This window comes from Eretmochelys imbricata, chromosome 5 (genome assembly GCF_965152235.1).
Source record: "Eretmochelys imbricata isolate rEreImb1 chromosome 5, rEreImb1.hap1, whole genome shotgun sequence".
NCBI lineage: Eukaryota > Metazoa > Chordata > Testudines > Cheloniidae > Eretmochelys > Eretmochelys imbricata.
The window spans coordinates 39,565,302-39,593,210 of NC_135576.1; the positions used below are offsets into that span (position 1 = coordinate 39,565,302).

General features: G+C 43.0%; 1 protein-coding gene across 3 annotated transcripts in view; it reads left to right on the forward strand.

Moving 5' to 3' along the window:
• Positions 1-2,436: 2,436 nt before the first annotated feature.
• The window catches only part of KIF2A (kinesin family member 2A), a 93,325-nt gene continuing 67,852 nt past the window's right edge, over positions 2,437-27,909 (forward strand). For all 3 annotated transcript variants that reach the window (XM_077816913.1, XM_077816910.1, XM_077816911.1), the window contains exon 1: positions 2,437-2,573. In XM_077816913.1, the coding sequence (XP_077673039.1) occupies positions 2,510-2,573 (64 nt within the window). In that variant the 5' untranslated portion in view covers positions 2,437-2,509. The remainder of the gene's footprint in view (positions 2,574-27,909) is intronic.

Genomic DNA, 27,909 nt, shown 5'->3' on the forward strand with positions numbered 1-27,909 from the left:
CCCCTTTAGTTAACAAGAGATATTTCCTCCCAACAGTTTGTCAAGTGTTTGAGTTATATAGGTATTAACAAAAACAAAAATACTAAAGTATTGTTAGCAGTTTTATAAGTCCATTCCCCTTGATACCTTTGATGGCAACTCTATCTACTATACTACTACTGTATCTCCAGTTGAGAGTGTCTTCCAGAAATAGAAACAGGATGAATAAAACCTAAATTTCTCATGTAAAAAATGCAGAGAAACAAACCTTTTTTGGGTTGGAGGGTGGAAGAATCTCTGACCTTTCAACAGTATAAAGAGGCATTACAGCCCCCCATTTTTAAATGTGCAGATCAACTTTAAAGGGTGGTTATACTGTTTAAGTACTGATGTAAAAAGCAGCTAGAAGATGCTCTCTGCAGCACACAATGAGTTTTATTGATCCTATGAAGCTCAGGAACTGTGCTACATATTCTTGGGCCTAATCTATTGGCACCTTACCTATTAGTTACCTATTTACATACATACAAATGTGGAGCATTCCTGCATGAATACTCCTCCCCATCAAAGGAAAAAATTGGTTTGTTATCTTTAGTTTCTCAGTGATATATAAAGACCTTCAGCAGCATAGTCAAGTGTTTAGAGGGCAGGGCAATAGCAGCCTGACTTTTTGGCCCAGCACTGCTTCTGGCTCAATGTGTGACCTTGGGCAAATCACTTAATCTCTGCCGAATTTTCCTCATCTGTAAAATGGGGAAGGTACTTATCACCTTTGTAAAGTGCTTTAAAATACCACATGAAAAGCACTAATATATATGTTTAAAGTAGTGCCAGAGATGGAAAAAACCATGAGGTACCAAATTTTAGTGACAAACTTTGCTCGATTTAGGGAGTTGTGTAGTGGGAATAAATTGGAGGAGCCAGTTTTTACGTCTTCTTTGACAGAGTGAGGGAGGTTTTGGGCAGGCGGGGGAAGCTAAATCTGAGGAGTGCATTACTAATGGGTTGGCTTTGTCAGAATGGGGAGGCTGTCAAAGTGTATGTGGGGGAAATAAAGTTGAGGTGCTGATGTTTAACAGTGACTTTGCTGGGGTGATAGAGAGGAGCTAAAAGTGAGGTGCAGATTTTTAATGGGCTGGCTTTACTGGAGAGGAAGTCATTGTGTCTTTGTGTTGAAGGGCAGAGGAAGACTGTCAATTTTTACTGAGATACTTTGCTCCAGTGGGGGATGTCACAGGGGGTGGGGTGGAGGAGGAATAAATGTGAATACCAATTGTAAATAGGGGGCTTTGGCATGGTCTGGTGATGTCCGGAGGGATAAACTCAAGGTACAATTTTTAATGGGGTGACTCACCGGAAGCAGGGGAATCATCGTGAGAAAAGGATGAATATGAAGTGTTTTTATAGGATTGTTTTAACAGGTTAGGGGAGTCGTTTGTGAGCTGAAGCTAGTAGGATGTATGTTGTTAACAAAATGGCTTTGGCCTGGCTGGAGGAATTGCTGGCAGCTGTGAATAAATCAATGAGAGGTGGTGCATTTGGTAAGGGTGTGGTTTTGCTCAGCACCAGAGAAGTTGTCCTGTCCCTGTTGTTCATTAGTTGTCCCACGTAATTATCTGGTTTTCCAGGTCCTGTGGACCTCCCTCTTAGGTGGGGTGGTGGGGGGGGATTCTTTAGCAGTGCCAATAAGACCAGAGAATTTGTCACAAAGGAAGATAAAGCAGGGTTTTAATAGGGTGGCTGAGGCCTGTGTGGGTACAGATAGGGGGTGACTTTGTGAAACTGGGGACAGGAGGAGGTGGAGGCATAAAGCTAGGGCATGGGTTGACTCACAGCGGCCTTGTTGGGGGGATAATCCTGAGCTCTGGTTTTAACAAGGCGGACTGGAGTTGCTGAGAGTGCATTACAGGGAGAGCCAGGTTTGAACAGGGGAACGCTGAGCTGGGGGAGGGAAAAGATAAGAGCAAAGTGCTGGTTTTAACGGGCTGCGTTTACCGCCACGGTCGGGGTGTCACCCTGGGATGGGAGGGTTGATCAGTGCGAGGTGCAGTGTTTAACAGGGTGGCTGTGGGATCAGCGCGGGAGGCGGGTTAGAACAGGGCGGCGGTACCGGGCTGGCTGGGGGCTCAGCGGCCACGGGCGGCGGAATCAAACCGGCGGGGCGGCTGCCCGAGGCGCTTTGCCGTCGGCAGGGGCCATGGCCGCGCTCACTGCCACATCCCCGCGAGCGCTCCCGGGCAGAGCTCCCGAGGGGAGGGGAGGGGAGCGGGCCGAGCGCCCTCGCCTGCTGGGGGAGGAGGCGGCAGGCGGAGGCCAAGGCGGAGGTGCCACCTTCCCCTCCCATCCCTTAAGCCGGTCCCGCCGAGTGACGCCTCCGTGCAGTGCGCAGGCGCAGCGGCTCCCAGCGCCTGTTGTATCCGGCCGGCGCCTTTTCTCCCCTCCCCCGGAGCCGCTGCCGCTGCCCTGTGCCCTCCCCGCCCCCTGCGCGTCCGCCCGGCAGCGCCTCGGACCCCGGCTGCCCCATGAAGCGATGGCAGCGGCCAACTTCGGCAAGATCCAGATCGGGATCTATGTGGAGATCAAGCGCAGCGATGGTGAGCGAAGGGGAGGAGGCTGAGCGGCCGCAGCCCCCGGCCCCCGCCGTCTCCTCCGCGAGGCAGGGGGCTGCGCGCGGGGCCCATTGTGCGCGTGGGGCCCGGGGAGGGGCCGGGCCTGCTGTTTGCCGCGGTTGTTAGGGCTCGTTGCTGTCGTTTCCCGGGTGCGCTGGGGGCGGGGCGGCGCGAGGACACGGGCGGCAGCCGCCGTGGCTGGAGACAGGGAGGCTGCTGCAGTGCTGGGGGAGGAGGAGGGGCTGGCAAGGGGATGGCGAGGGGAGAAGGTCTGACTCGGGGGGTGGGCTGAGCAAGGGGTGGAGGGAATGAGCTAGGGGAGGAAGAAGGGTCGGGGGATATCGGCTGATGGCGGGAGGGGAAGGGAAGGCAAAAATGAAAATGGGTGAGGCGGTGGATAACGGGGGGAGGGGAGACGAACTGGTTTGGGGTGAAGACCCCAAAGAGGGAAGTTTGGGCGGGGGTGCGGTTGAGAGATGGGCTGGGGGGGGGGAAGGAGCAGAAGGGGTGATGTACAGCAACAACTTCTCAGTCATATTGAAACACAAGCTGTGATTAGCTGTACTTACAGTGTACTGCAACGTACAGTGCCAGAGAGATGGCTTGGGACACTCCCTCCCTCCATCATTAGTTAACAAAAAAACCTGATGCTCTTTGGCTATTTTGTGCCTCTTTGCAATGTAAATACACTGCTCTGTATTTAGACCCCTCTGTTGCTGATCCAATGTTTCCCTTCCTGCCTGCTCAGTAGCATGTGCAGTGGTTCAGGAGACGCACGTGAAGTTAGGAGATGAGTGACTGGGTTTTGAGGTGATATCCCTTGTGTGATGGGTATGTTGTCTGGATGGCGGCTTATGGGCAGAGGCTGGATGGGGATTTCGGTGTCTGTATCAATGGGCAGGCCTCTCATACCTTCAGTTTTGTAATTTGAATGGTGATACGTCAGCACATCCCCAAGACCAGTTGAGAACGGAAGTCCCGTGGGGTAGGGACATGTTGGGATTGTCTCTGGAAAATCAGTTTATTCTCCAGCAGTGTGACTATTCAGAACCATTCTGGGAAAGTTCAGATGCTTGTGCAGCAGCTGAGAAAAACCTGGAGATCCAGGGTGCTGAAACTAGAGTATGGCTAGAGCATGAAACAGTATATAAGCTGCATGAGGATGTGCTGTTAACTACCTTTCCTTCCCACTCTCTAGATTGAACGTTCTTAAACACTGCATTTTTGTTTTGTCATTAAGACTGCCATCACTCATTATACATAACATCTCAGTTTGTGACTAATGACTTGTATGTGACACAAAGAACCGGATAGGCTTTTCATTGATTGTGTGTGTAACCTATTGCAGGTTTCTTTATAGATACTGTTTTATTTTTTTATACTTCATTGTGCTTGTCGGATGATTTCACTGAGAGCTCTGTGAGTAGCCATAATTGGGGATTGTGTGTCTTGCTTACATTTAAAAATATTTGCCTCATACAATAATTGTTTTCCTGACTACTTCTGGTCACTATTGACATCAGAAATGAGAACAGTTAAGTCTTGTATATAATACCCATATTAATAATTAGTTTAAGTGATGCAGCAAAATATGTAATGGTTACATATAGTCCAATAAAAGTATTTGATTTCTGTAAAACATTTTGGGTATTTCTTCATATACACAGAAAAAACATGGGTGATCTGCAGCTGGGTTAGTCCAACAGGGTGCAGCTATGCTGTGAATCTATACCCAAATTATGTGTCCTCACTGGTGCTGCACACCCTGGTGTGCCACTAGAACTTCTGGGGCATATCTCATGTTTATTTTTGCTCCCACCCTGAATATTTCGCAGTGAATAGAGGAAAAACTGTCCTTCTGGGCACATGGGGGAACTGTGGGAAGGCACAGAGGACTGTCAGCATTGCAGTGATTTAACCTATGTCTCGGTGCAAAAGGGGCAGATTAGCAGCCTGAGTGAAAGGTTAGGGCAGGAGTGGGCAAACTTTTTGGCCTGAGGGCCGCATAGAGTTTCTGAAATTGTATGGAGGGCCGGTTAGGGGAGGCTGTGCCTCCCCAAACAGCCAGGCATAGCCCGGCCCCTGGCCCCTGCCCCCTAGCTGACCCACCCCCCCACCCCCCCTGCTTCTCGCCCTCTGATGGCCCCCCTGGGACTCCTGCCCCATCCAACCCCGCCTGTTCCCTGACCACTCCCTCCCCTCCGCTGCCCCATCCAACCCTCTCCTCCTTCCTGACTGCCCCCTGGGACCCCGCCCCATTCAACCCCCCCTGTTCCCCGCCCCGACCCTTCTCCACCCCTCCACCCCCTGACCACCACCACCCCAACTCCCCTGCCCTCTATCCAACCCTCCCTGTCCCCTTACCATACTGCCTGGAGCACTGGTGACTGACGATGCTACAGCCGCGCCGCCCAGAGCCCCAGGCTCTACAGCTGCGCTGCCCGGCAAAAGCTCGCAGCCCTACCGCCAAGAGCATTGCGCCGGTGGTGCAGTGAGCTGAGGCTGTGGGGGAGGGGGAACAGCAGGGGAGGGGATGGGGATGGGGGCTAGCCTCCCAGACCAGGAGCTCAGGGGCCGGGCAGGAGGATCCCATGGGCTGGATGTGGCCCATGGGCTGTAGTTTGCTCATCTCTGGGTTAGGGCAATGCTCAGGTAGGAATCCAGGCTAACTCCAAGTGAACACACACCCTTTCTAAAACAAAACACGAATTTGAGTGGTAAGTATGATCTCTAAAAATCAAGTAGCTGTTTATTTACCTGTTTGTTTACCTGAATATTCTTTAGGATCAGACAACTAAGTTTTGATCAGTTTGTAGGGTGACACCGAAGGGTAGGAAGAATCTCCAGTTTGTCCACCAGTCATTTTAAATGTTTTTCTATGCACAGAACTGCATTGAAATTGTAACACTTTAAGCTCCCCCTTTATAAAATTGTGGACTTCTTTTTTTTTTAAATTATTGTAAGGAATATCAACTTTCTATAAAATACCTTGATTTTGATTCATATATAGCACTTGATGGTCTTACATATTGCAACAAAAAATAAGTGTAATGATGGAATAATACACTTGACAGCAAGGGCATCAGAATACTCCAGTGAGATGAATTATTGTGTTTTTCATTGTGATTCACAGTTTCATAGATACTAAGGTCAGAAGGGACCATTATGATCATCTAGTCTGACCTCCTGCGCAACGCAGGCCACAGAATCTCGCCCACCCACTCCAACAGTGGTCTGTTGTAAGATGCAAATGGAAAATAAGTATAATAGAAATAAAATATATTATTAGAATCAGTAACCAAAATATCATGACAGCTTTTGGATGAAACTCAACATTTCCAAGAAGAGACGTTACAGCAGTTTTTGCAGGGAATTGTCGGTTTCTTCAGATGAGCGTTGGTACAAATGCCGTCTTGGTATCTTGAATTATAATTGTAGAGAATAACTAGTTCCCTTCATTTAGAATGGAACAGCAGTAACCAGCCAACTAATTCAGTTACTTAAAAAGCATGTATTATGTTTAAATTTAATGTTCATGTTTCAAAATAATGAACATGTAGCTGGAAAAGAGCATCTGTTAACCCCATTGACAAGTAACAGCTCTGCTCAGAAGCAAAACCTTAATCACATGAATAACTTAACATAGTTTGAATTTTATGTGCCATATCTGCACAGTTTGAACAACGTTCCCATTACCTCCTAGCCCTATGGACTAAACCTACTCACCAGACCAAAATATACCAGTGCCACAGGTTGTGCCCATGTTTCCTGGTTACCAGCATGTACCATGTTCCTGGGGTCCAAACATGGCCTGTTTCCTGCTTGAGTAATACACCTGAGTAATAGCTGCCCACCACTTATTTATTTATATATATATATATATATATTTTTATATATATATACACACACACACACACACAAATTACACCAAATCAATTAATGCTGCTTCCATTTCACTCACACAGTAATATAGCTAATGATGGCCACTCTCAGTAAATCAATTTATGCTAACTCTTCTCCATAATAAATCGATGTTGGCTTTCCTTCTACAAGTACAATCTTTTGGTGAGATAGGCAAAGCTTACCCCATGCCTGGCATCCCTTTGCTGGGGTGGCTGGAATCCCTCTCCCCTCCCCATGGTGCTCCCTGCCCAGTCCAGCCCTCAGAGCAGCAGCTTTTTCACCCCACTTTTTTCCCTCCTCGCCCAAACAGTATTAGAGCTGTGTCTCTGCAGGCTTGGAACAGTATGAGAAAGAACACTGAAATTATTAAATTATTATAATACCATTGTACATACTGGTGTTTTCCACCCACGTGGAATACTCTGTTCAGTTCTACTCGCTATTTCAAAAATGATTTAGTAGAAATAGAGAGCCCTCACAGGTGGATGGGAAGAATGAATAAAAGCCTAGAAAAACTTTAATATGAAGAGAATGTAAAGACTGGGAGTGTTTACCTTTGGGGATGAATAAGAGGTGACACAATAACGATGTGGCTAAGGTGCTTGGTGTACTGTTAATGGTGATTTTCAATAAGTCTTGGAGCACTAGGGAAGTTTGAGAAGACTGGAAGACCACTAATGTTGTGCCAGCTTATAAAAAGGGTAAACGGGCTGACCCGGTAATTATAGTCCCATCAACCTGACATTGATCCCAGGCAAGCTAATGGAGCAGCTGATAAGAGACTAGATTAATAAGTATTAAAGGAGGGTAATGTAATCAATACAAATTAACATGGGTTTATGGAAAATAGATCCTGTCAAACTAACTTGATTTTTTTTCAGATCACAACTTTGATAAAGGTAATAGTGTTGACTTGATTTACTGACACTTGTGTAAGGTATTTGACTTGGTACTACACAACACTTTGATTAAAAAACTAGAACAATATAAAATTAACATAGTGTACATTAAATAGATTAAAAACTGGCTAACTGATAGGTCTCAAAATGTAACAATAAACAGAGAATTATCATCGAGAGGGTGTATTTCCAGCAGGGTCCTGCATGGATCATTTCTTAGCCCTATGCTATTTGACTTTTTTATTCATGACCTGGAAGAAAACAAAAAATCCTTGCTGATAAAGTTTGCAGATGACCCAAAAATTGGGGAGTGGTAAATAATGAAGAGGACTGATTCAGAGTGATCTGGATCACTTGGTAAACTGGGCACAATTTAACAGTATGTGTTTGAATGTGGCTAAATGTAAATGTATACATCTAGGAACCAAGAGTGTAGGCCATACTTACAGGATGGGGGATTCTATCCTCAGAAGCAGTGACTCTGAAAAAGATCTGGGTGTCATGATGGATAATCAGCTGAACTTGAGCGACCTGTGTGAAGCTGTCACCAAAACATCAGGGGATGGATCACTTGATGATTGCCTGTTCTGGTCATTCCCTCTGGGACATCTGGGATTGGCTACTGTCGGAAGACAGGATACTGGGCTAGATGGACCTTTGGTCTGACCCAGTATGGCCATTCTTATAGCTAAAGTGATCCAGGGATGCGAGATCCAGGGGAATCTCGTGGAGGAGTAAAGGGGTTATTTTCCCTCTGTATTTGGCACTGGTGTGACTTCTGTTGGAATACTGTGTACCGTTCCGATGCCCACTGTTCAAGAAGGATAATAAATTGCAGAGCGTTCAGAGAAGAGTCATGAGAACATACGAAGGATTAGAAAACTTGCCTTACAGTGATAGACTGAGGTCTGAGTCTACTTAGCTTAAAAAAGAGAAGACTAAGGGGTTAATTGGTTATACACTCTGTAAATATTTACATGGGGAACAAATATTTGATAATGGGCTCCAGGGCCGTCCCTAAGAGGGGTGCGGGGCCAGGGACATAGGCTCTGAGTTTCTAATCGGCTGGGGGGTACTCCCCCCCACACCCCCCCCCGGCTCTGCCCAAGCCATGCCCCCACTCCACCCCTTCCCCTACTCGCCCTGCCTCTTCCCGTCGCACCCAGTTCCACCCCCCTCCCCTGAATGCGCTGCACCCTTGCTTCTCTCCCCTTCCTCCCAGTGCCTCCTGATGCCGCGAAACACCTGATCTGTGGCAGGCGGGAGGAGCTGAGAGGGAGGGGAAGGTGCTGACTGCCGGGGTCTGCTGGCAGGCAGGAGGCGATGGGAGGAGGGGGAGGTTCTGGTAGGAGACTTCTCCCCACCCGCCTACCACTCACCTCCCCGTTTGCCTCCTCACCCCGCTTTGCGCCTGCCTCACCTCCCTGCCTGCCTTCTCGCGATTTTATCGAAGCATGGGGACTCCCAAAGCGCAGCACCCAGGGCGGTCACCCCGATTTGCCATACCCAAGGGACTGCTCTTAAGGGCTCTTTAGTCTAGCAGAGAAAGTACAATATGATACAATGGTTTGAAGTTGAAGCTAGACAAATTCACACTGGAAATAAGGCATAATTTTTTTTACAGTGAGGGTAATTCACCATTGGAACAAATTGCCAAGAGTTGTTAAGTCTCTATCACTGATGATTTTAAAATCAAGATTGGATTTTTTTCTAACGGATATCCTCTAGAAATTATTTTGGGGAAGTTCTATGGCCTGTGTTATACAGGAGGTCAGACAAGATGATAGTGGTCCCTGCTGGCCTTGGAATCTATGAATGATATGGACAAAGTGAATCAAGCATTTCCATTCACCTTTTTTCATAATACAAGAACAAGAGGACATTCCTTGATTTTGAAAGACAGCTAATTTAAAACAGATAAAAGAGAATAAGCAATACACAATTAGCTTGTGGAACTTCTTGCCACAAGATATCAGTGAGGCAAAGAGTTTTGTAGGATTAAAAAAACTATTGAATGTTGACATGGATGGAAGAAATATTGTGTGTTATAAAAAGAATTAGTGAAACACAAAAAACCCCCGAAGAGTGTTGGAAGGGATATAAACCACTGGCTGCAGGACATAAGCTGGCCTCTAACTGATGGAATTTAGGAAGAAACTTTCCATCTGGGCATATTATTCTGGTCATTCGTGGTCATTTTTAGAGACAGGGTACTGGACTAGATGGACTTCTGGTCTGATCTTGTGTGGCAGTTCCTAGACTTATAGTGATGTTACTACACCTGTTAATCTTAAAAACATGACCTGAGAGTAATTTTTGTAACAATAAGTGCTGTAAACTTAATTTTTTAAAAATAAAACCATAGATTTTGCAGAATTTTGATGTTGCTCCTCCTTGAAAGAGCGCTGCTGGCCTCAATTTGTCAAGATCTCCTGTGTCATATTCTTTATATGTTCAACTTCTACTGATATCATTGGGAATTTCATATTAAGGTTGAAAGTCCAATATGACCCTGTATAATTGTGTTAAGTTTGGGTCATTTTGCTGTTTTGCAGATCCTTATGGATAACTTGAAGTCAGAGCACACTTTTGCTCTCCTCTTTGGTGACAGATATGTTTTGTGATTGAAGCCATGGGCTTTGCTTTGGGCTCTAGAGTGGTGCAGCTGTAGCTAGCTGTGCCTCTATAGAGCAGTAGTGTAGATGCTTCCTTCAACAATGGAAGGGGTTTGTCTGTTTCTGTAGTTAATCTGCCTCTCTGAGTGGCAGTAGCTAGATCAATAGAAGAATGCTACCAATTGACCTAGCAATGTCTACACTAGGGATTAGGATGGCTTAACTGGGTAGTCAGGGGTGGGAAAAATTCACATCCCTGAGTGTTGTAATTTAGGTTGATCTAATTTTTAAATGTGGACCAGGCCTGGTTGGTTTTAAGACTGCTCAAATGTGCTAACAAATAACTTGACTCAGTTACCTTATCCTGGATAATCCATGCTGACACAATGTATCTTTGTCCTCCAACTAGTGGCCAGACCACATAAAGAGCTTTGAGTCTGGTACTGCATCTGAGCTAATGGACGTGACCGTTTAACTTGAGTAGTAAAGGTTCATGTTCTTAGATTCAGGCATTCTGGTTTCAGTCCCTGCAGACGACATGACAAAAATTGTTGTTACTTGTTGGTGGCATATCATGTGCAATTCAAACTTTAAAAAGCATTAGCTTTTTACTGTGCTGTACATTGGTTTTAAAGTTAAAGATGTAACTTGTAGCCTTTCCTTGTATTTGTGCTGCTTTTCTATACTGTTTGATTATTGTCGTCATAAATATAAAGGGAAGGGTAAACACCTTTAAAATCCCTCCTGGCCAGACGAAAAATCCTTTCACCTGTAAAGGGTTAAGAAGCTAGGATAACCTCTCTGGCACCTGACCAAAATGACCAATGAGGAGACAAGATACTTTCAAAAGCTGGGGGGAGAGAGAAAACAAATCTCTGTGTGATGCTTTTGCTGGGGACAGAACAGGAAAGCAGTCTTAGAACTTAGTAAGTAATCTAGCTAGATACGCGTTAGATTATGATTTCTTTAAATGGCTGAGAAAAGAATGGATATTCCTGTCTGTGTGTCTTTTTGTAATTTTAAGGTTTTGCCTAGAGGGATTCTCTATGTTTTGAATCTAATTACCCTGAAAGGTATTTACCATCCTGATTTTACAGAGGTGATTCTTTTTATTGTTACTTCTATTAAAATTCTTCTTTTCAAGAACTGAATACTTTTTTTCATTATTCTTAAGATCCAAGAGTTTGGGTCTGTGGTCACCTAGGCAAATTGGTGAGGATTTTTATCAAACCTTCCCCAGGAAGTGGGGTGCAAGTGTTGAGAGGCTTTTGGGGGGAAAGACGTTTCCAAACGGGCTCTTTCCTAATAAAATAAACCAGGTCAGATGTTTGGTGGTGGCAGTGGAAGTCCAAGGGCAAAGGGTAGAATAGTTTGTACCTTGGGGAAGTTTTAACCTAAGCTGGTAAAAGTAAGCTTAGGAGGTATTCATGCACGTCTCCACATCTGTACCCTAGAGTTCAGAGTGGGGAGAGAACCTTGTCAATTATAAATAACTCTTCAAAGTCAAAAATAGAAATCTTCTTCCTTAGAGAAATTTTGTTTTCTTCAGTACTTCTATACCACAGGCTTGTTTAGTGTAAAGCTATTTCTAATGGTGGATTTAAAGCTCCTGTGTGATCACTGGGATTACATAATCATGGTCTCTCTCCCTTCCCAGTTCTTTTTCGCTGATGGAGAAACCCATTCTGTAGTTCAGCCTGCCGAGTAGAAGATTTTGGCTCAGCCTCCACTCTTACAAGATGGAACTATTAGTCGGGGAGCAGCTAGAAAGCTACTCTCTGGATCCCCAGCCACTGGCTAAAGAGCTGATCTGAAGCTTCCCTTCAGAAAATTAAGATCTTCCCCTCTCATATTATGGAGTTGGTGTGGCTGCAGAAGCACTAAGTTCTCCTCTGAAGCACCTCTCTCCCGAATTGCTGAGATAAATGCTACTCAAAGCATGTCAGTGGATGAGGGGTGTAAGAGAAATACAAGAGGGAAAAGGATACAGGTGCGTGGGGAAAGAGAAGATACGCATACGAAGAGGTGGCTTGTGGGAGAAATTAAATCCATTTAGCTCTTACCGTGTCTTTCATTTTGAAAGAATGTTTTTATTTTTCTATACCATAAAATTTGACTAAAGATGAACAGCAGCCCTGAACTGTTGGGTCATTTTTTTGGTAGTTTTTTTAAATTAATATTGTTGCCGTTTCAATCCACTGGGATTTGAAGGATAAGGATATACAGAACTAGAACTAAAAAGGGCTTGGAGCAATTAAAATATGAAGAATGATTAAGATAATTTAATATGTATAGCTTGGGGTGGAGAGTGAAAGAATAAGCGGTGACATACATCTACAAATATCTGAAAGGTGTCAACATCAAGGAGGAAAAAGACCTGTTCAGGTTGGTGTGGCAAGAACAATGAGTAGAGGTATAAAATTGCACAAAGGAAAAAATAGACTAGGCTGTAAGCTAAAAGCTGCTGAAATGTAAGCCCTGTCTTTGGGTTTCTGAGACCTTAAAATTAAGGTATCTGAACAGGTTGATAGTGGCTCTGTAAGCACAAATCCAAGCAAAAGTGGCTTATTACTTCTCTTAGCAAGTGTATGATTTAAATATTTAGTCACAGAGGAAAACTATGCAAAAGTGGCAGGAGAGTTTAGTGTATACATCAGTAATGCAAGGTTAAAAACAATTATAGAGGTTTTGGAACTATCCCAGAAGCAAGTATTACAAACCCAGGAAATTGAATTAAGATTACATTTAAAAGAAACCCCATCATGTTCAGCCATTTTTGCTTAGATGTGATAGCAACAATTTTGGAAGAGGACAGTTAGTTCATGGAATTCATTATATAGAAGAATATGTTCAGCTTTAGCTGAAGGAGAGTCTTCCAGTTATGAACAATAATGGCAAAAGAGGACCATTCTAAAAGGCTACACTCCAAAAAGATTCTAAACATAAGATTAGATTTCAGTAAGTGTTAACTTTGATGGAAGTTTGAAGGTCTGAGCTCTTTCATGTACAAAACCCAGTCTAAGGGTATGTCTACACTGGCAGAGTTACAGCTCCGGCAGTTACAGCGCCGATCAGAGAGCGCTGTAGGGAAACCGCTGTTGTGTGTTCACAATTGCAGTGGTATTCGGAGCGGTGAACTCTGGGCAGCTATCCCACAGAGCATTTCTTCCTCTTTTGCTGCTAAGAGTTATGGGAAGGTGGAGGGGGTTATTGGGCATCCTGGGTCCTGTCCCAATGCCCCCATGATGCACTGCTTCGCATCCCAGCAATCCCTGTGCTTCCGTCCGCATTTGGCGCCATCTTTCAACGGTTTGTGTCCTGCATGCTCTGCCTCTTCGGTCTGCAGGAATGGATCCCAAACTGTTGACCAGTATGCTACTTGCTCTGACTAACACGTCACGAGTGGCAGTGGAGTTATTCCTTAAACTACAAAGGCAAGAGGAGTGTGACATTGATCTCACCACATGAACTAGCTACGACACGAGATTGCTTGTGTCCACACTGCTGACCACTTTTGGGCTTCAGAAACAAGCACTGAGTAGTGGGATCACATTGTCATGCACGTCTGGGATGATGAGCAGTGGCTGCAGAACTTTTGGATGAGCAAAGCCACATTCATGGCACTGTGTGATGAACTTGCCTCAGCCCTGCTGTGCAAGGACATGAGAATGAGAGCTGTCCTGCCATTGGAGAAGCGCGTGGTGATTGCACTGTGAAACCTGGGTACCAATTGGTTGCTAACCAGTTCAGAGTGGGAAAGTTGACGGTTGGACTCGTGTTGACGGAAGTGTGTAGGACCGTTAATTGCATCCTGCTTTGAAAGAATGTGACTCTGGGCAACGTGCGTGACAGCGTGGATGGCTTTGCACAAATGGGCTTTATTAACTGTGAAGGGGCGATAGATGGCATGCAGATTTCATTTCTGGCACCAGACCACCTAGCCACCGAGTAAATTAATCGGAAGGGGTATTTCTCAATGGTTCTCCAGGCGCTTGTGGATCACCATGGGCATTTCACAGATATTAATGCAGGCTGGTCTGGAAAGGTGGATGATGCATGCATCTTTCGGAACACTGGCCTGTTCAGGAAGCTGCAAGCAAGGACTTTCTTCCCGGACCAGAAGATCACCGTAGGGGAAGTCGAAATGCCCATTGTGATCCTGGGAGACTCTGCCTACCCCTTAATGTCAGGGCAGATAAGAGTGGATGTTGTACATTGTCAGTGCTAAACACGGTTTTGGTTGGTGCATTTCTTATCAGTTATTCAGAAAAAAGGTGAAAAATCACAGCACAGACAACAACATCTATAAGTGATCTTATATTAATGAGCACAGGAGGAACATCAAGTGGGACAAAGGACAAATTCCAGAGAGCATTAGATTTCTTGCAAAGAATATCCAAAAAATGTGAGACAATCCAGTGAAAAAACATGAAAAAGGTGTAATTTTGAAACTTTCTTTCTGTATCAACCCAGTTTTCATCAAACTACTGTGAACAATCCAAATAGTACTCAATTTACTTTCTGTGATTTGCTGTTTTAATGAGATTTTACAAACTAAACATTTAAAACTGTGAAACTGAAAACTTCCGACTCCACCAGGGTGGATAAAAATCCAGTTTTTATTTAAAGCTGACACAAATCACAAGTAAACAAATCAATTGTCTATTAAATAAGAAATGTTATTCACTGTTCTCTATCATAAGTTTCATGTTAAGCTATATAATTGCTTAAATAAGTGTACATAGTGTATACTACTAGTTAGTAAAAAAGACATACCAAATTATACCAACAAATAAGTCGGTCTTTCTTTAGGAAAATCACTAAAGCATACAAATGCAAAACAGGATTAGAATCATAGAAGTGTAGGACTGGAAGGGACCTCAGTAGGTCATCTAGTCCAGTCACCTGCACTCAAGGCAGGACTAAGTAATAACTAGACCATTCCTGACAGGTGTTTGTCTAACCTGTTCTTAAAAACCTCCAGAGACGGAAATTCCACAGCCTCCCTAAGCAATTTGTTTCAGTGCTTAACTAGCCTGACAAGAAGTTTTTCCTAATGTCCAACCTAAACCTCCTTTACTGCAAATCTATTAAAAAAAGGCTTCCTGCATGCCAGTTTAAATCAAAGTGATTTAAATCGGTCTACCCTGGACTCAACTATAGAGTTTTAACCAGCAGCTCCATAATAAATGAAACACTGCAACCTGGGTGTGTTCCTTCCAGCAAATTTAAACTTGCAAGTTGACATGAGACACATACCTCTTGTGCGCCTCCTGCTGCATCAGATACTGCAGGCCTTTTTCTGCTTCTAGCACCCCCTGTACTTTGTCAGCCTCAGTAGGCAGGTCTTCAGTTGCTCAGCCCTCTGGTTAAGTCACACAGATAAACACTAGATTAAACCCTTCCAGGGTAACAAAGTCCAACAAGAATTTTCAGTGTGTCCTTATTAGTGTCTTCAGCCCAGTCTCTTAGCCCTTTGTGTCTAGTCCCTTTCTCAGGCTTTTAAACTATCTGTGTCCCCTTTCCGGGCTTAGATCACTTCAGCATTGGCTGGTGGTGGTGGTGGATAGGGGTTAAATCTGGGCCCGCCCACTACTCCAGGTCTTGGCCCAGGGACCCTGTACATAGCAACCACATAGTGTTCCCTCCAGTTTGCTGCTGCTATTCCCTGGGCTGTTTCCCACTGTAGCCTGCTTCTTTTCTCCCATACCTCAGGGCTGAAGTTCTCAGAGCCTCTTCCTCCTTGCTGAATGTAAAATACCACCAGAACCCATCTTCTGGTTCACTTTCAAGCTCCTGTGATTGGCCAGGAGAACATTTCCTTGCTTCTCTGGGTTGAGCCAGGAATTGACCTGCTCAGGCCCTCTAGCTCCTTTTATCTGAGCATTCTGGGCTCAGATTAGCTGCTTCTGTGCAACCTTTTAAAAAAGGCCTGGAGGACCTCCTTCTGCTGCCCCTTTCTGGGGCACAGAGTGGTAGGGCTGCAGGGCCTCAAGCAGGGAGCCTCAAAGGGCCAGGTATACCCTGTCATACAGGTCCACTGTTGGATTCTGCAAATAAAGAAATTAAAAAAATTAAAGGAATCAACAGTGACATTAATACAAGATGGCTGGAACAGGCTCTGACCAGGTAATGGCTACCTTCATCCATAAAATGAGGAAAAATGTGTTTCTACTTAATGCTATTGACTCGGTTTGAAAAGAAAACAATAAGAACTACCATAATGGGTCAGACCAGTGGTCCATCTGGGTCAGTATCCTGTCTCTGACAGTGGCCCATGCCAGAACTTCAGGGGGAATGTACAGAATAGAGCAATTTTGGAGGGATTCACTCTTCCCTTCCATTCCTTGCTTCTGGCAGCCAGAGGTTTAGGGTAGCTCCAATCATGGGGTTACATCCTTGACCATCTTGGCTAATAGCCATTGATGGAGCTCTCCTCCAGGAACCTATTCAGTTCTTTTGTTAACTCACTTATACTTTTGGCCATCACAACATCCCGTGGCAATGAGTTATGTAATGTAATGTAATTGTTACATGCTACATGTAACAAATGTTATTCACAAATTAATTGTGCATTGTGTGAAAAAGTATTTACTCTTATTTGTATTTAGCATGCTCCCTATTAATTTAATCAAGTGGCCCCTTGTTTTTATATTGTGGAAAGGGTAAGTAACACTTTCTCCCCACCATTTATGATTTTATAGACCTCTATCATATCCTCTCTTAATAGTCTCTTTTCTAAGATGAACAGCCCTAATTTTTTTAATCTCTCCTTGTGTGGACGCCATTGCATACCTGTGAACATCTTTGTTCCCCTTCTCTGAACCTCTTCCAGTTCCACTATATGTCCTTTTTAAGATGGGACAACCAGAACTGGATACGGTATTCAAGGTGTGGGCGCACAGTGTATTTATATATTTGATATTATGGTATTTTCTGTTTTGTTCTTTTTTAATTCTTTTCCTAACAGTTCCTAACATTCTATTAGCGTTTTTGACCACTCCTGTGTATTGAGCAGATGTTTTCAGAGAACTCTCAACAATGACTCCAAGATCTCTCTTGAGTAGTCGCAGCTTATTTAGAACCCCTAATTACGTATGTGTAGCTGGGATTATTTTTTCCAGTGTGCATCACTTTGCACTTACAGTATCAATGTTGAATTTCATTTGTCATTTTGTTGCCCAATCATCCAGTTTTGTGAGATTCCGTGTAACTCTTTGCAGCTTGGGACTTAACTATCTTGAATTATTTTGTATCTTCTGTAAACTTTGTCTATTCCCTGTTCACTCCAGTTTGCCCTCTTCTGGAATATTGTGTACAATACTGGTCACTTCATCTCACACAGAAATATCAGAATTTGAGGGAGTTCAGAGATGGGCAGTGAGAATGATTGGTGCACAGAAAAACTTGATGGAGAGAATAAGATTGGGAGTTTTTATCTTGGAAAAGTGAGAAATTCAAAGGGAGATGATACAAGTATATAAAACAATAAATGGCATAGAGAAGGTAGATCTGGAGCTTCTATTCTCTCTGTCTCATAACACCAGTTGTAGGGGACATACAGTGTAATTGAAAGGCAACTAATTTTAAAAGTAATTTAAAAAAAACCTACTTTTTGATACAAAAGTTTGTTTCTTTATATTCTAGTAGCTGAAATTGAAGATCCAGATTTCTACTCAAATCTGTTGTGTCAAAATGATGAAAAATTTGTGAACTGTCATTTGAAGTTACTGGATAGATGGCAATTGGATCTGGTTCAAATTGAGTAAATGGAAGAAAAGGTTCTCAGAGGAGTTTAGGAATCTGAAGCAGGAAAATCTCTCAGGGTTTTCAGTGAAAAGAAAATGAAAACTAAAAAACTCAGACGTGCATCAAAGGGGTGTGCAACCAAAAAGCCTCTGTAAAAGAGGAAACTATGACAAACTTGTGTTCTGTATGTACTGGGAAACTTCATAGACGTACTTGGAAAATGAAAAGTCAGCAGAACAGTTGATTGAAATGTGGGAAGACTTAAAAGTATAGGAAAAGCAAACAAAAAATATTTATAGTAGAAATAGAATACAGTTCCAGGTAATCCATATGGGGGGGAGCACCAACGTAGCAAGCTTGAATCTGGTATGACTGGTACTCCTAAGATTGGGCTATGTTTCTTATCCACTACCTCAGCGAAAGTGTAGCATGAGTGCAAGAAATGGAGTGGAACTTAGTTCTTTCTCTTGAGCTTAGCTCTCCAGCTGTGGCAGTTTTATACTTCGGCACTCAACTTGGCACTTCAGTGTCTATTTTTGGGTGGTACCGGTGCCTCTGTACCAGTGTGTGCTTGGTGCTCCATTTTGGCTTCTGTTGATGCTTCAGTGCCTGTCTTGGTACTCCAGCAGCATTAGTACTTAAAGTAGTTCAGCATCGGCTTGATATGCTGGTGTTCCAGAGCTTGATACCTGTTTTGGTGCCTCACTTCTTGTCTGTGGAATAAGCTGCGTGAGGTAAGTTAGGAAATGTCAGAATTGAGGGTTGCCTATGCAGTCTTTCACAAGGAGGAAAATAATATATGCATTATAATTGTATATAATGTAATGTAATTAGAGACTGCCCTTTATTACCACAGGACTCCTCTCTCATTCAATGCAAAGCATAGATGGTGTTCAGTGGTTCAGGCAGCTGTTGAATATTTTTTATTATTGTCATCATTGTGTGTTGTCCTATGCTTTCTTTGCTGCATACCAGCCAAACCCTGCACCCCACAGACATTAACCACTTAATATTTACAACACCCATGTGAGGTAGGGAGGCAAAATCATTTTACAGATGGGGGAACTGAGGTCCAGATTTAAGGGCAAAATTTGCAAGTGTCTCTGAAATCTGAGTGTTTCAGTGATTGGGTGACAATTAGGGTCTGACTTTTCAGAGTTGCTGAAGATTCAGAACTCTCAGTGACTTTAACTTAGTGTGACTGCTGAGCACTTGAAGATTGGGCTCCAGGAGTGTCAGATTGGATGCCAAAATATAGAAACACAGTAGAGGCCATCTGTGGAAAATTTTGGTCTTAGATGTTTTGCCCAGAATCGCGTAAGAAATCTGTGGCAGAGCCAATGATAGATCCCAGTTATTTTGCTATGTATTTAAGTGCTTTAACCACAAGACCATTGTTTCTCTTCCTGCAGACCCATGCCTTATTAGCAACATACTTTCCAATTTAAGTAGCGAATGAGGTAGTGTTTCATAGGCAACAGCCTTGCCCTCTACCTAAAGCTGGTTAATTCACTGAGCATTATCTATCCTAAGCACTGAATGAAGATGAGGTTCTTTGGAAGAAAACAATGTCATCATTTTAATTAGTCTCTATATCATAATGTGCATATGGGGGCAGAGTTAAGGTTGCATGGACTACTGTAATTCTGGTATATCCTAACTTTGGGCTTGATTTTACAACCTCAGTATTCTCTCTTTTAACATAAATGTTTATATACTATTTCCAGTATATTTGTAAGGATAATTTTTTCAATGTACAATTGCATTTTTGCTGTGGAAATTAAAATGGGAATTTTCAGAGGATTATAACATGGCCAGATATGTTTAACATGAACATTATCTTGTTAGTTAACCATTGACTGATGAGGTGAGGATACCTCTTGCCTACTGACAAACTACTTCACAATTAGACTCTGTCTTCTTTTAAGGAATGGGAGCCACGTGGATGCTACAGTGATGAGGCCTATGTAGGTACTTGCATAGACACCAAGAATAGGTAAATGTCTGCTTTAGGGTTTCTTACAACTTCCTATGAAGCATCTAGTGCTGACCACTGTCAAAGACCACTGGTCTGAATTAGAGTAACACCTCCCATGTTCTTTAAGAGACAAGGTCAGAAATATTACACTAAAGTTCTTTGTTTTCTTTCATGAAAATTGCCTCCAGCAATTCTCATTTTCATGCCACCTTAACCTGGAACTATTACAAACAGTTAGCTGATATTTGAGGTCACATGACTAATTGCACACACCCTATGATGCTTATAGATTGGCTCCAGTGCTCTCCTTCCTGCTACAGTTTTTGTAGGGAGTAATGAGAGGATTAGAGAGCAAATGTGATGTTTTATTGTGTATCGTCAGACCTGGAATCTTTGTGTGGAATTGGAATTAACTTGTTCTATTAGTTTTGCATTTGTTACTTGGGGCTGTGTGGTTGTTTCAGAGGTATTCCTATGGCTTTAGAAGCTTCTCCACAGCACAGTGCTTTAAGTCAGGATTTCAAATTGCACAGGGAAAAATGAAAATACAGTGTTCCTTGTACACCATTATAACTTTTTTGTTTTTGTGGAAGGGCTGCCCTCCTTTTTCCTGGCTTAAGCTTTGGGCCTGCTGGGACAGTGAGAAGTAACTTAAAATTCACCTGTGGGGAAAATATCTTAACATAGTGTAATTATTGTTAACCAACCATCTTGACATTTTTTCGTCCTATCATTGCTGGCTCAGTGCTGATGGGTAGCTTGCATAATACAATGAAATCTGTTAGAAAGATTCCAAAGTGTTGGTCCCATATGGGGTCATTTCCTCCAGAATTAGGGCAGATTCAAGGAGTTTCTTGGATAAAAAACATCCAGTCCAGATGTGGGTAAAAAGCTATGTACAATTCAGTACACACACTTACTCAGTATCACTGACTGAATTTAGGAGTTAGTTGGGATGTTTAATTTGGCCCAAGAGTTTTTGCAATTTCTCCTTATTCCTAAACTTTCTCCTGCACTGTTATCCAGTCTCCAAAAAAATTCTCTGAATGTTTGCACTTGCCTTATCTGCTCACTTGTCTTCAGGCTTTCCTTACTGTGTCTGGGAAATGAAGGGAGTGTGGCTGACGTTCTTCATTTTTACACCTAGGGTGTCAGTAACACACAGGGTATGTGTGTTGGAAGAATGTGGCTAAAAGCTAAGCTAACTGTATTTTAGTAATTTTAAATCCACATGTCATGTATAATGTGTAGATATGAGAGGTATAGTGTAAGTACTCCAGCTTGTGGGAAGAAACATAGGTATCCCTTACACTGTGCAACACAGGCTTATTTATACAGCTAATGCAGGTATTCTACATAACTTCTCAGTTAGACTGATATCTGTAGCAGTGTGACTTTTTGGGAAGCTGTTGTGCTGTAATGTGAATCACAATCCTGTGATTATAGGAAAGAGAAATTGAAGAAACACTGAGTTTGAAATCCTAGTGCATTAGGAACAGCTGCTGCATTTTTTTTTTTTTTTTTTCCTTTTGGAGAGTCTATGTTGTAGAAAAAAATAATTAGATAAAGAATTTTCTATCTTTGTCCTGTCAAATGCATTTTAATAAAAATCCTTGTATTTGAGATTTTAAATACTCTGACTCCAGAAAATGGACTATGAATCAAGGACTGATGCCTTTCAACAACTCTCTGCAGATTCATTTGGCTATTGTGCTTCAGCATTTGAAATTGAATCTCACTTTATATGCAAGACAAGGTTTATGCCAGCCTAATTGGTTACTGGCATTTCTTAGTCTCACAGCTGCTATATTCAGCTGTGTACTAGAAAAATATAATGGAATAGTGTTTGCAGAGAGCAAGAGGCGATTGTAAAGATATACAACTTTCTGCCAGTTTTTTTTTGTTGTAAAGCAGATAAATTTTGAGAAGTAAACTGAGTAGTATCTATTTTAATGTTACACTATATGCTTACTAGTTTAGCTGGGAATATTTAGAAGCTAGACATAACTTTTTTGGTTTTTGGTAGTGTTATTTATTGAATCCTAATCCTAAAAAAATTTATTTTTTTTTTTTTGCCACAAGGCAGATCACGATTAGCATAGAGTTGGAATGAGTATTGTGAGGTTTTATTATAGTCTGCTGGCTTCTGTTTGTGAGAAAATTCAATCTTCTCCATTTCAGGTCTAGGCTGCTTTGATCTTCTTTCATTACTATGGCAAAGAGAAAACTTTTGGCTCTTGGATGACCTAATGTGGAATAGACTCCTAGTTTAATAAATAATGCTTTCTTAGATGGCCCATTGATTGAGTTTTGAGAACTGCTTTTCCTTCAAGACTTGCAAAATATGGTTTCTTATTAAAGATGAGTTGTCTTAGGGCATGCCTTCCCTCTAGTATCCCCCTGCTGTGGTCAAATGTGGCATTGTAGGCACTTCCTATCTCAGTTTCCCCTCAGCAGCATATTTTGTCTCTCCCAAGGATTTCCATGGCTCAGCCCTCTGTTTGGATATCACTGAGTTCAGTCACCTTCTGGTGTAATTAAAGTCCAAATAAATGGTTCTTCTGCCCCACTTGGGCTCCTCTTCAACCCACCTACCAGGCTCAGTTTGTGTCTGTACTCTGGGATAGAGCTTGATTCCTAGGCTGCTTCTCTGGAGTCCCCTCACAGTTTTGTCCCCTGTAGGTTGCCTTTCAGTCTTCCCCGCTTTAGGATAGAGTATGGACTCCCAGGCTATTTTGCTCAAGTCGTTCTAGACTGTACTTCAGGGCCTTCCAAAGGAGCCCAACTTACTCCTTGTGGTTCTTCCTCCAAATGGTGTTTTCTCACACCTTTTATGAGGCCCCGGTGTTTGTCTGTCACCTGTCCCCCATTAGTTCAGCCCCCTTAGTTTGGGGGCCAGTTAATTATAGCACAGGCGGGGCTGATTGAACCAGGCCTACTGGACCTGTTACACAGTTCTATAGAATATTAATTTTCTTCTCTTCAGATGGAAGAAATAGCAGTTCTAAAATATCAGCCGGTAAACAAAGATAATCCTATAATGTCTCACTAGTTAATTAACTAACTTTTCATTTCTGAGTTGTCTCCTTACTCTAGATTGGCAAATGGACTAAACATTAAATAGTACCCCTGAGACTATAGAAAATGTAATCTCAATAAATTTTATTTTCCAATTTTAAAACACTGGTGAAAGGTCTTAAGGATTAGTAAAGAATGGCTGATTGAGCCTTGCAAATCAACCCCCAAAACACTCTTTGTACAACAAGCAGAGATAACGCCTTTACAAACAAAAACAGATATTACTCATTTTACCAAGAAAACAGATAACTAGTTAAACCAGTTTTGAAAGAAAATCCTTTTGCAGGAGTTCAAATTGTTACAGGTCATTAACTGTGTATGAAAATCTAGTGGAGAACTGTACCTGTTGTCTCTCACCAGACTTTCCCTAGAGGTGCTTGCCAGAGCAAGTGAAATAGATTAGGACTGTGTTGTCTCTGTTTGTTTTGTTCCTACAGGTAGGCCTGCTCCTGCAAATAGTCCCGGGAAATTATTTATAAGAACATAGCTGTGATGGTCTGCTGTTATAGTGAGGTTTCTGTTGTGGGGTGTAACAGGGTGGCTCATCCCTTAATGAATGGGAATAGCCAACCCTGATTACAGAATGAACTACTTGTGGAGGAGATCAGGGTGATTGCTGTATAAAGAGCAAAGGGGGAAAACTGAGAAAATTATAGAGAAACTGTGGTGTGTAAAAGGCTCTTGCAGGGAACACCCTGAAGACTGAGGAAGCTGTGATAGTGAGCCAAAGATTTTTTGCTAGAGACCCGTACTGAAGTAAGCCTGCGAGACTTTGAATTGGGACTTTGCTCTGGGAGGAAGGGCTGGGAACTCCCTACCTAAAGGGGGGGGGAGTGAATGAACTGGGGTTGAAGTCTGGAGGGCCAGTTTATAAGGACTCAACAAATGGAACCCAAGGAGGGGGAGGATATTTTAATTACCTGTCTGAGTTAAGGGGCCTTGAAGAGGGGAGAAATTGGTGGCAGAGCAGTGGCGAATGACGTCTGGTCATGAGGGGGTGCTCAGGAGGTGGCTGTCCCTGTTACAGGCGGCAATCGGCTTACCATCGGGAATGGTGAGAGGTTTATGGTAGGCAAGGAGGGCTATGTATGAGTCTTAGACCTTGTCTACACAGGAAAAAAAACCTTCAGTATATAACTCAAAATATGAATTTAAACTGATATAGTCATACCAGTTTAAACCCTGTGTGGACATTCCTGTCTCTTTGTAAGGGTAGCTTTTTTTTTTTTTTTTACTTTAGCTTATGTCATTTGTGAAGAGGTGTAATCCAAACAAACAAAAAAGGCACACTCATACTGCAATAAGTGTGTCTTCACAGGGGAGTTATACTGCTATTACTATATCTGTTTGAATTCACACCTTGGGTTACACTGAATTTTTTCCCCCTCACATACTCTACGCTTGTATATCAGTATAATTGGTAAAACTTTTCCCTGTCAAAAAGCCTAGTTATTGCCTATACAGATTTAGGCTTAAGCTTGTGCCCTTGCCATTTGTGCTAGCATTGAAGAAGCACAGTCAGTGGTCCCAGTTTACTTGGATTCTACTGGTGAAACCTGGGCTGTGGCCTTAGGTGTAGACAGTCCAAATGGGCACTGCAAGCTATGCTGAGGGGAAAGGAGGGGGAGAAAGTCTTAGGCACTGCCCACAAATTGGACAATTGTGGTCAAAGAAGGGCATGGCCAGAGTTCCTGGGAGCACATCTTCCTTGCAGCCTCTGCTAATGTGGTTCCTGGAGAGGAGAACTGACCTAGGCTGGCAGAGGGTGACAATGGTACCACTGCCTGGCCTCCTGGAATCTCCTTTTAGGTGCATCTGCAGAAGCACTGCAAGAGGTTGCAGACTGTAATCCCCATGGATGCAGAGGTGAATTGAGTCCAGTGTATAGAGGGAGACCTTGTGTCACTATCTAATCCTATCTGAATAACTTAAGAAACGACGTTGATTGGCTCTAGATGTGTTGGGAAATGGAAGGAAATCCAACAGCCATAACAAAGTGGAATTGAGAGTGATGCAGAAGCAAGGATGTGGAAGAGATTAAAGTTAAGGGAGCCAGGAAGGTGAGAGATGCAGTCAAGAAAAAAGTGGGGTAGAAGAATGTAAATACACAATATCTAGGGATGGGAAAAATCAGATAAAAAAGGAGATTGAATTAGACAGTTTCTTAGCTGTTTTTTTAATGGGGGATTAAAGCTTGCAGTTGTACTTTTGGATGTAACCTTGTCAGATCTAAACTAAACAGGGTTGGTCTGTGCCTTGCATGGAAGACATCCCAGGGGAAAAGTGTGCTGTAGAAGAAATTGGTTAACTATCTGGTCATTAAAGAACTCGTAGCATTTTCGTACTGAATATTTAATGTTATGTAGTAATTTTTTGGTAGCCATTGTACAAACACATAATAAAACAGCACAATCCCTGCCCAGAAGTACTAGCCACATTGTCCTGGCCCAATTCCAGTTTAAGTAGATAATGCACGGCATGTTTGCGGCTTCCTTGTGATGGTTCAGTGGAGCTACACCTGTGCACTACTCAGTTGAAGGACTGTGTACTGTTATGTAATGTTAATAGTTGCTGTATTCCATTCCATGTGTGACAACATTTAATTAGCTGCACATACGTACGTACTTAGCCTTTAGGATGAAAGGATATATTGTATTGGATACTCACCTGAACCTACTAGAATTCTGGGAGTTGAGATCAAGGTAATAAACTCCCATGATTCCTTTCCTGATATCCCACAATGTATCCAGTTTTAGCAATTCAGTACCGTTTTTAAACTTCTGTAAGGCAATGTGGAGGAAGTACTGCTGAGTGCCACAATCTTGGCAACCATTAATACAAACAGTATGCTCCAGAGATATTGACAGTCTGGCTGCATGAGTTGGGAGACAGCTACGAGTATAGTCTCCTTGAAGCCATGCGAATGCTACTGGAGGAGGAGGAGGAGGAGGAGGATGAAACTGAGCATTTAACTTTTGCATGATGTTTTCCTGGAATGGCTTTACTTGGTGGAGTGCTGCTTCTAGGCTTGGCCAGCCAACATTGGTGGGACAAAATAGTGCTGCAGAGCTGGGATGACCAGCAGCAGCTGCAGAACATCAGGTTACAGAAGGCTGCTTTCCTAGAGATCTGCATAGCGCACATACCACAGTGGCAGAAACCAACATGAGAATTCCCCTTAGTACAGAGAAGTGTGTGGCCATTGCCAGCCGGAAGCTTGCCATCCCCAGTTGTTGTCAATCAGTAGCTAACCAGTTCAGTGATGGCAGGTCAACTGTGAGGACTGCTGTCATGGAGGTTTGTGTTACTATTAAGAAGGTGCCGTTGCCCCAGGTCATAAAGCTGGACAGTGCACAGGAGATTGATAAATTTGCATGGTTGGGGTTCCTGAATTGTATCCAGATCACTGGGCCCCACATGCCTTTCTTTTTGCAAACCCCCTCCACCTCCGAAAACTAGGCTTCAGAGTTCATGAACAGAAAAAGTCATTTCTTTATGATGATGCAAGATCTAGTCGATCACCATAGTAGGTTCCAGTATTAACATGGGGTGGTCTGGAGAGGTCCATGATCCCAGGATCACACCAGTTTTAGGCACTGGAAAAATTGTACTTCTGCTCTCAGTACTACTGTGGAGGATTAATAGTGTTGCGATTCCTTCAGTCATCCTGGGAAACCCCACTTATCAAACTCTGCTTTGTTGGCTTATGAAGCCTTTTAGTGGACACTTGGATAGAAGAAGGTAGTTGTTTAACTTTACACTGAGTAGCTGCAGAATGACAACAGAGTGTGCATTTAGCAGACTGAAGGGAAGGTGGAGGTGTTTCATAACTAGGCTGGATGCGTCTGAGAAATATTTGTCTCATTTTATAACTGCTCTCTGTATTTTGCACAACATTTATGAGAGCAAGGGAGAGAGCCTCACTGAGAGCTGGGAGGCACAGGTGGAGAGACTTCTAGGGCTTTCTGAACACTACAAATTTCCCCAACTTGACAGGGGACCAGCATTTTATCCGCAGAGTCACGGAAGGAAATTGATATGATTTGTATGACTGTTTTACTAGGAATGGATGTTATTACGGGGAATTATACCTCAATGAAATTAGTCAGCAAAGTGTTTTTTTTTTTTTTTTTTAAAATCAAACAAACCAGCCCTGATTTTTTTTAATTGATTGTACTGTGTGCTCTCTACTGTTAAAAGTTTAAACTAGTGGAATGGGGCAGATGTGCCTAAAGTGCTGAGTGCACTAATCTTTGGGGGAGGGGAGGCACAATGTGTAAAAATGTTCAGGCTTGTAGTTGTTTGTTTTTTTTGTCTTGTGGGAGTAGAATGGCATGGGAAAGGCCTGTCCTTGTAGTTGGGGAAGTGAAAGGGGTGTCTCAGTATTGTGTTCTTGGCAGACTGCATGACATGGCTAGGTTGGGGTGCTGTTATGCTTTGCTCACATACAATGTTCTCTAGTAAGTTGTATGCCATATGTCTGATATCTTTTCCTGGCTGTCCTCTTCTCTGTCCATGTGTTTCCCTAGATTGCTCCCTGTCCTTTCATTTTTATCCTGGAGTATAAAATTTTTGCTTCTCTGTTGGGATTCTGTGATGAGATCAGCAAAAAATCCTCCCTTGTCCTCTTTCTTTTCCCTCACAGGTTTGCTGGGTGTTGAGCAACTGATAATGCCCCTCTCTGTGTGGGCTGCATCGTATCAGATGCTAACAGAACAGAGAAACAATACAAGTAGTAACTGTTCTATACTATCTTGCATGGTGACAGGTTTCAGAGTGGTAGCCGTGTTAGTCTGTATCAGCAAAAACAATGAGGAGTCCTTATGGCACCGTAGAGACTAACAAATTTATTTGGGCATAAGCTTTTGTGGGCTAAAACCCACTTCATCAGACGCATGGAGTGGAAAATACAGTGGGGGGGTATAAATACACAGCATATAAAAAGATGGGAGTTGCCTTACCAAGGTGGGGAGGGGTCAGGGCTAACGAGCCAATTCAATTAAGGTGGAAGTGGGCTATTCTCAACAGTTGACAAGAAGCGGTGGAAATCACTTTTGTAGTGCTAATGAGGCCAATGTAATCAAGGTGACAGTTGACAA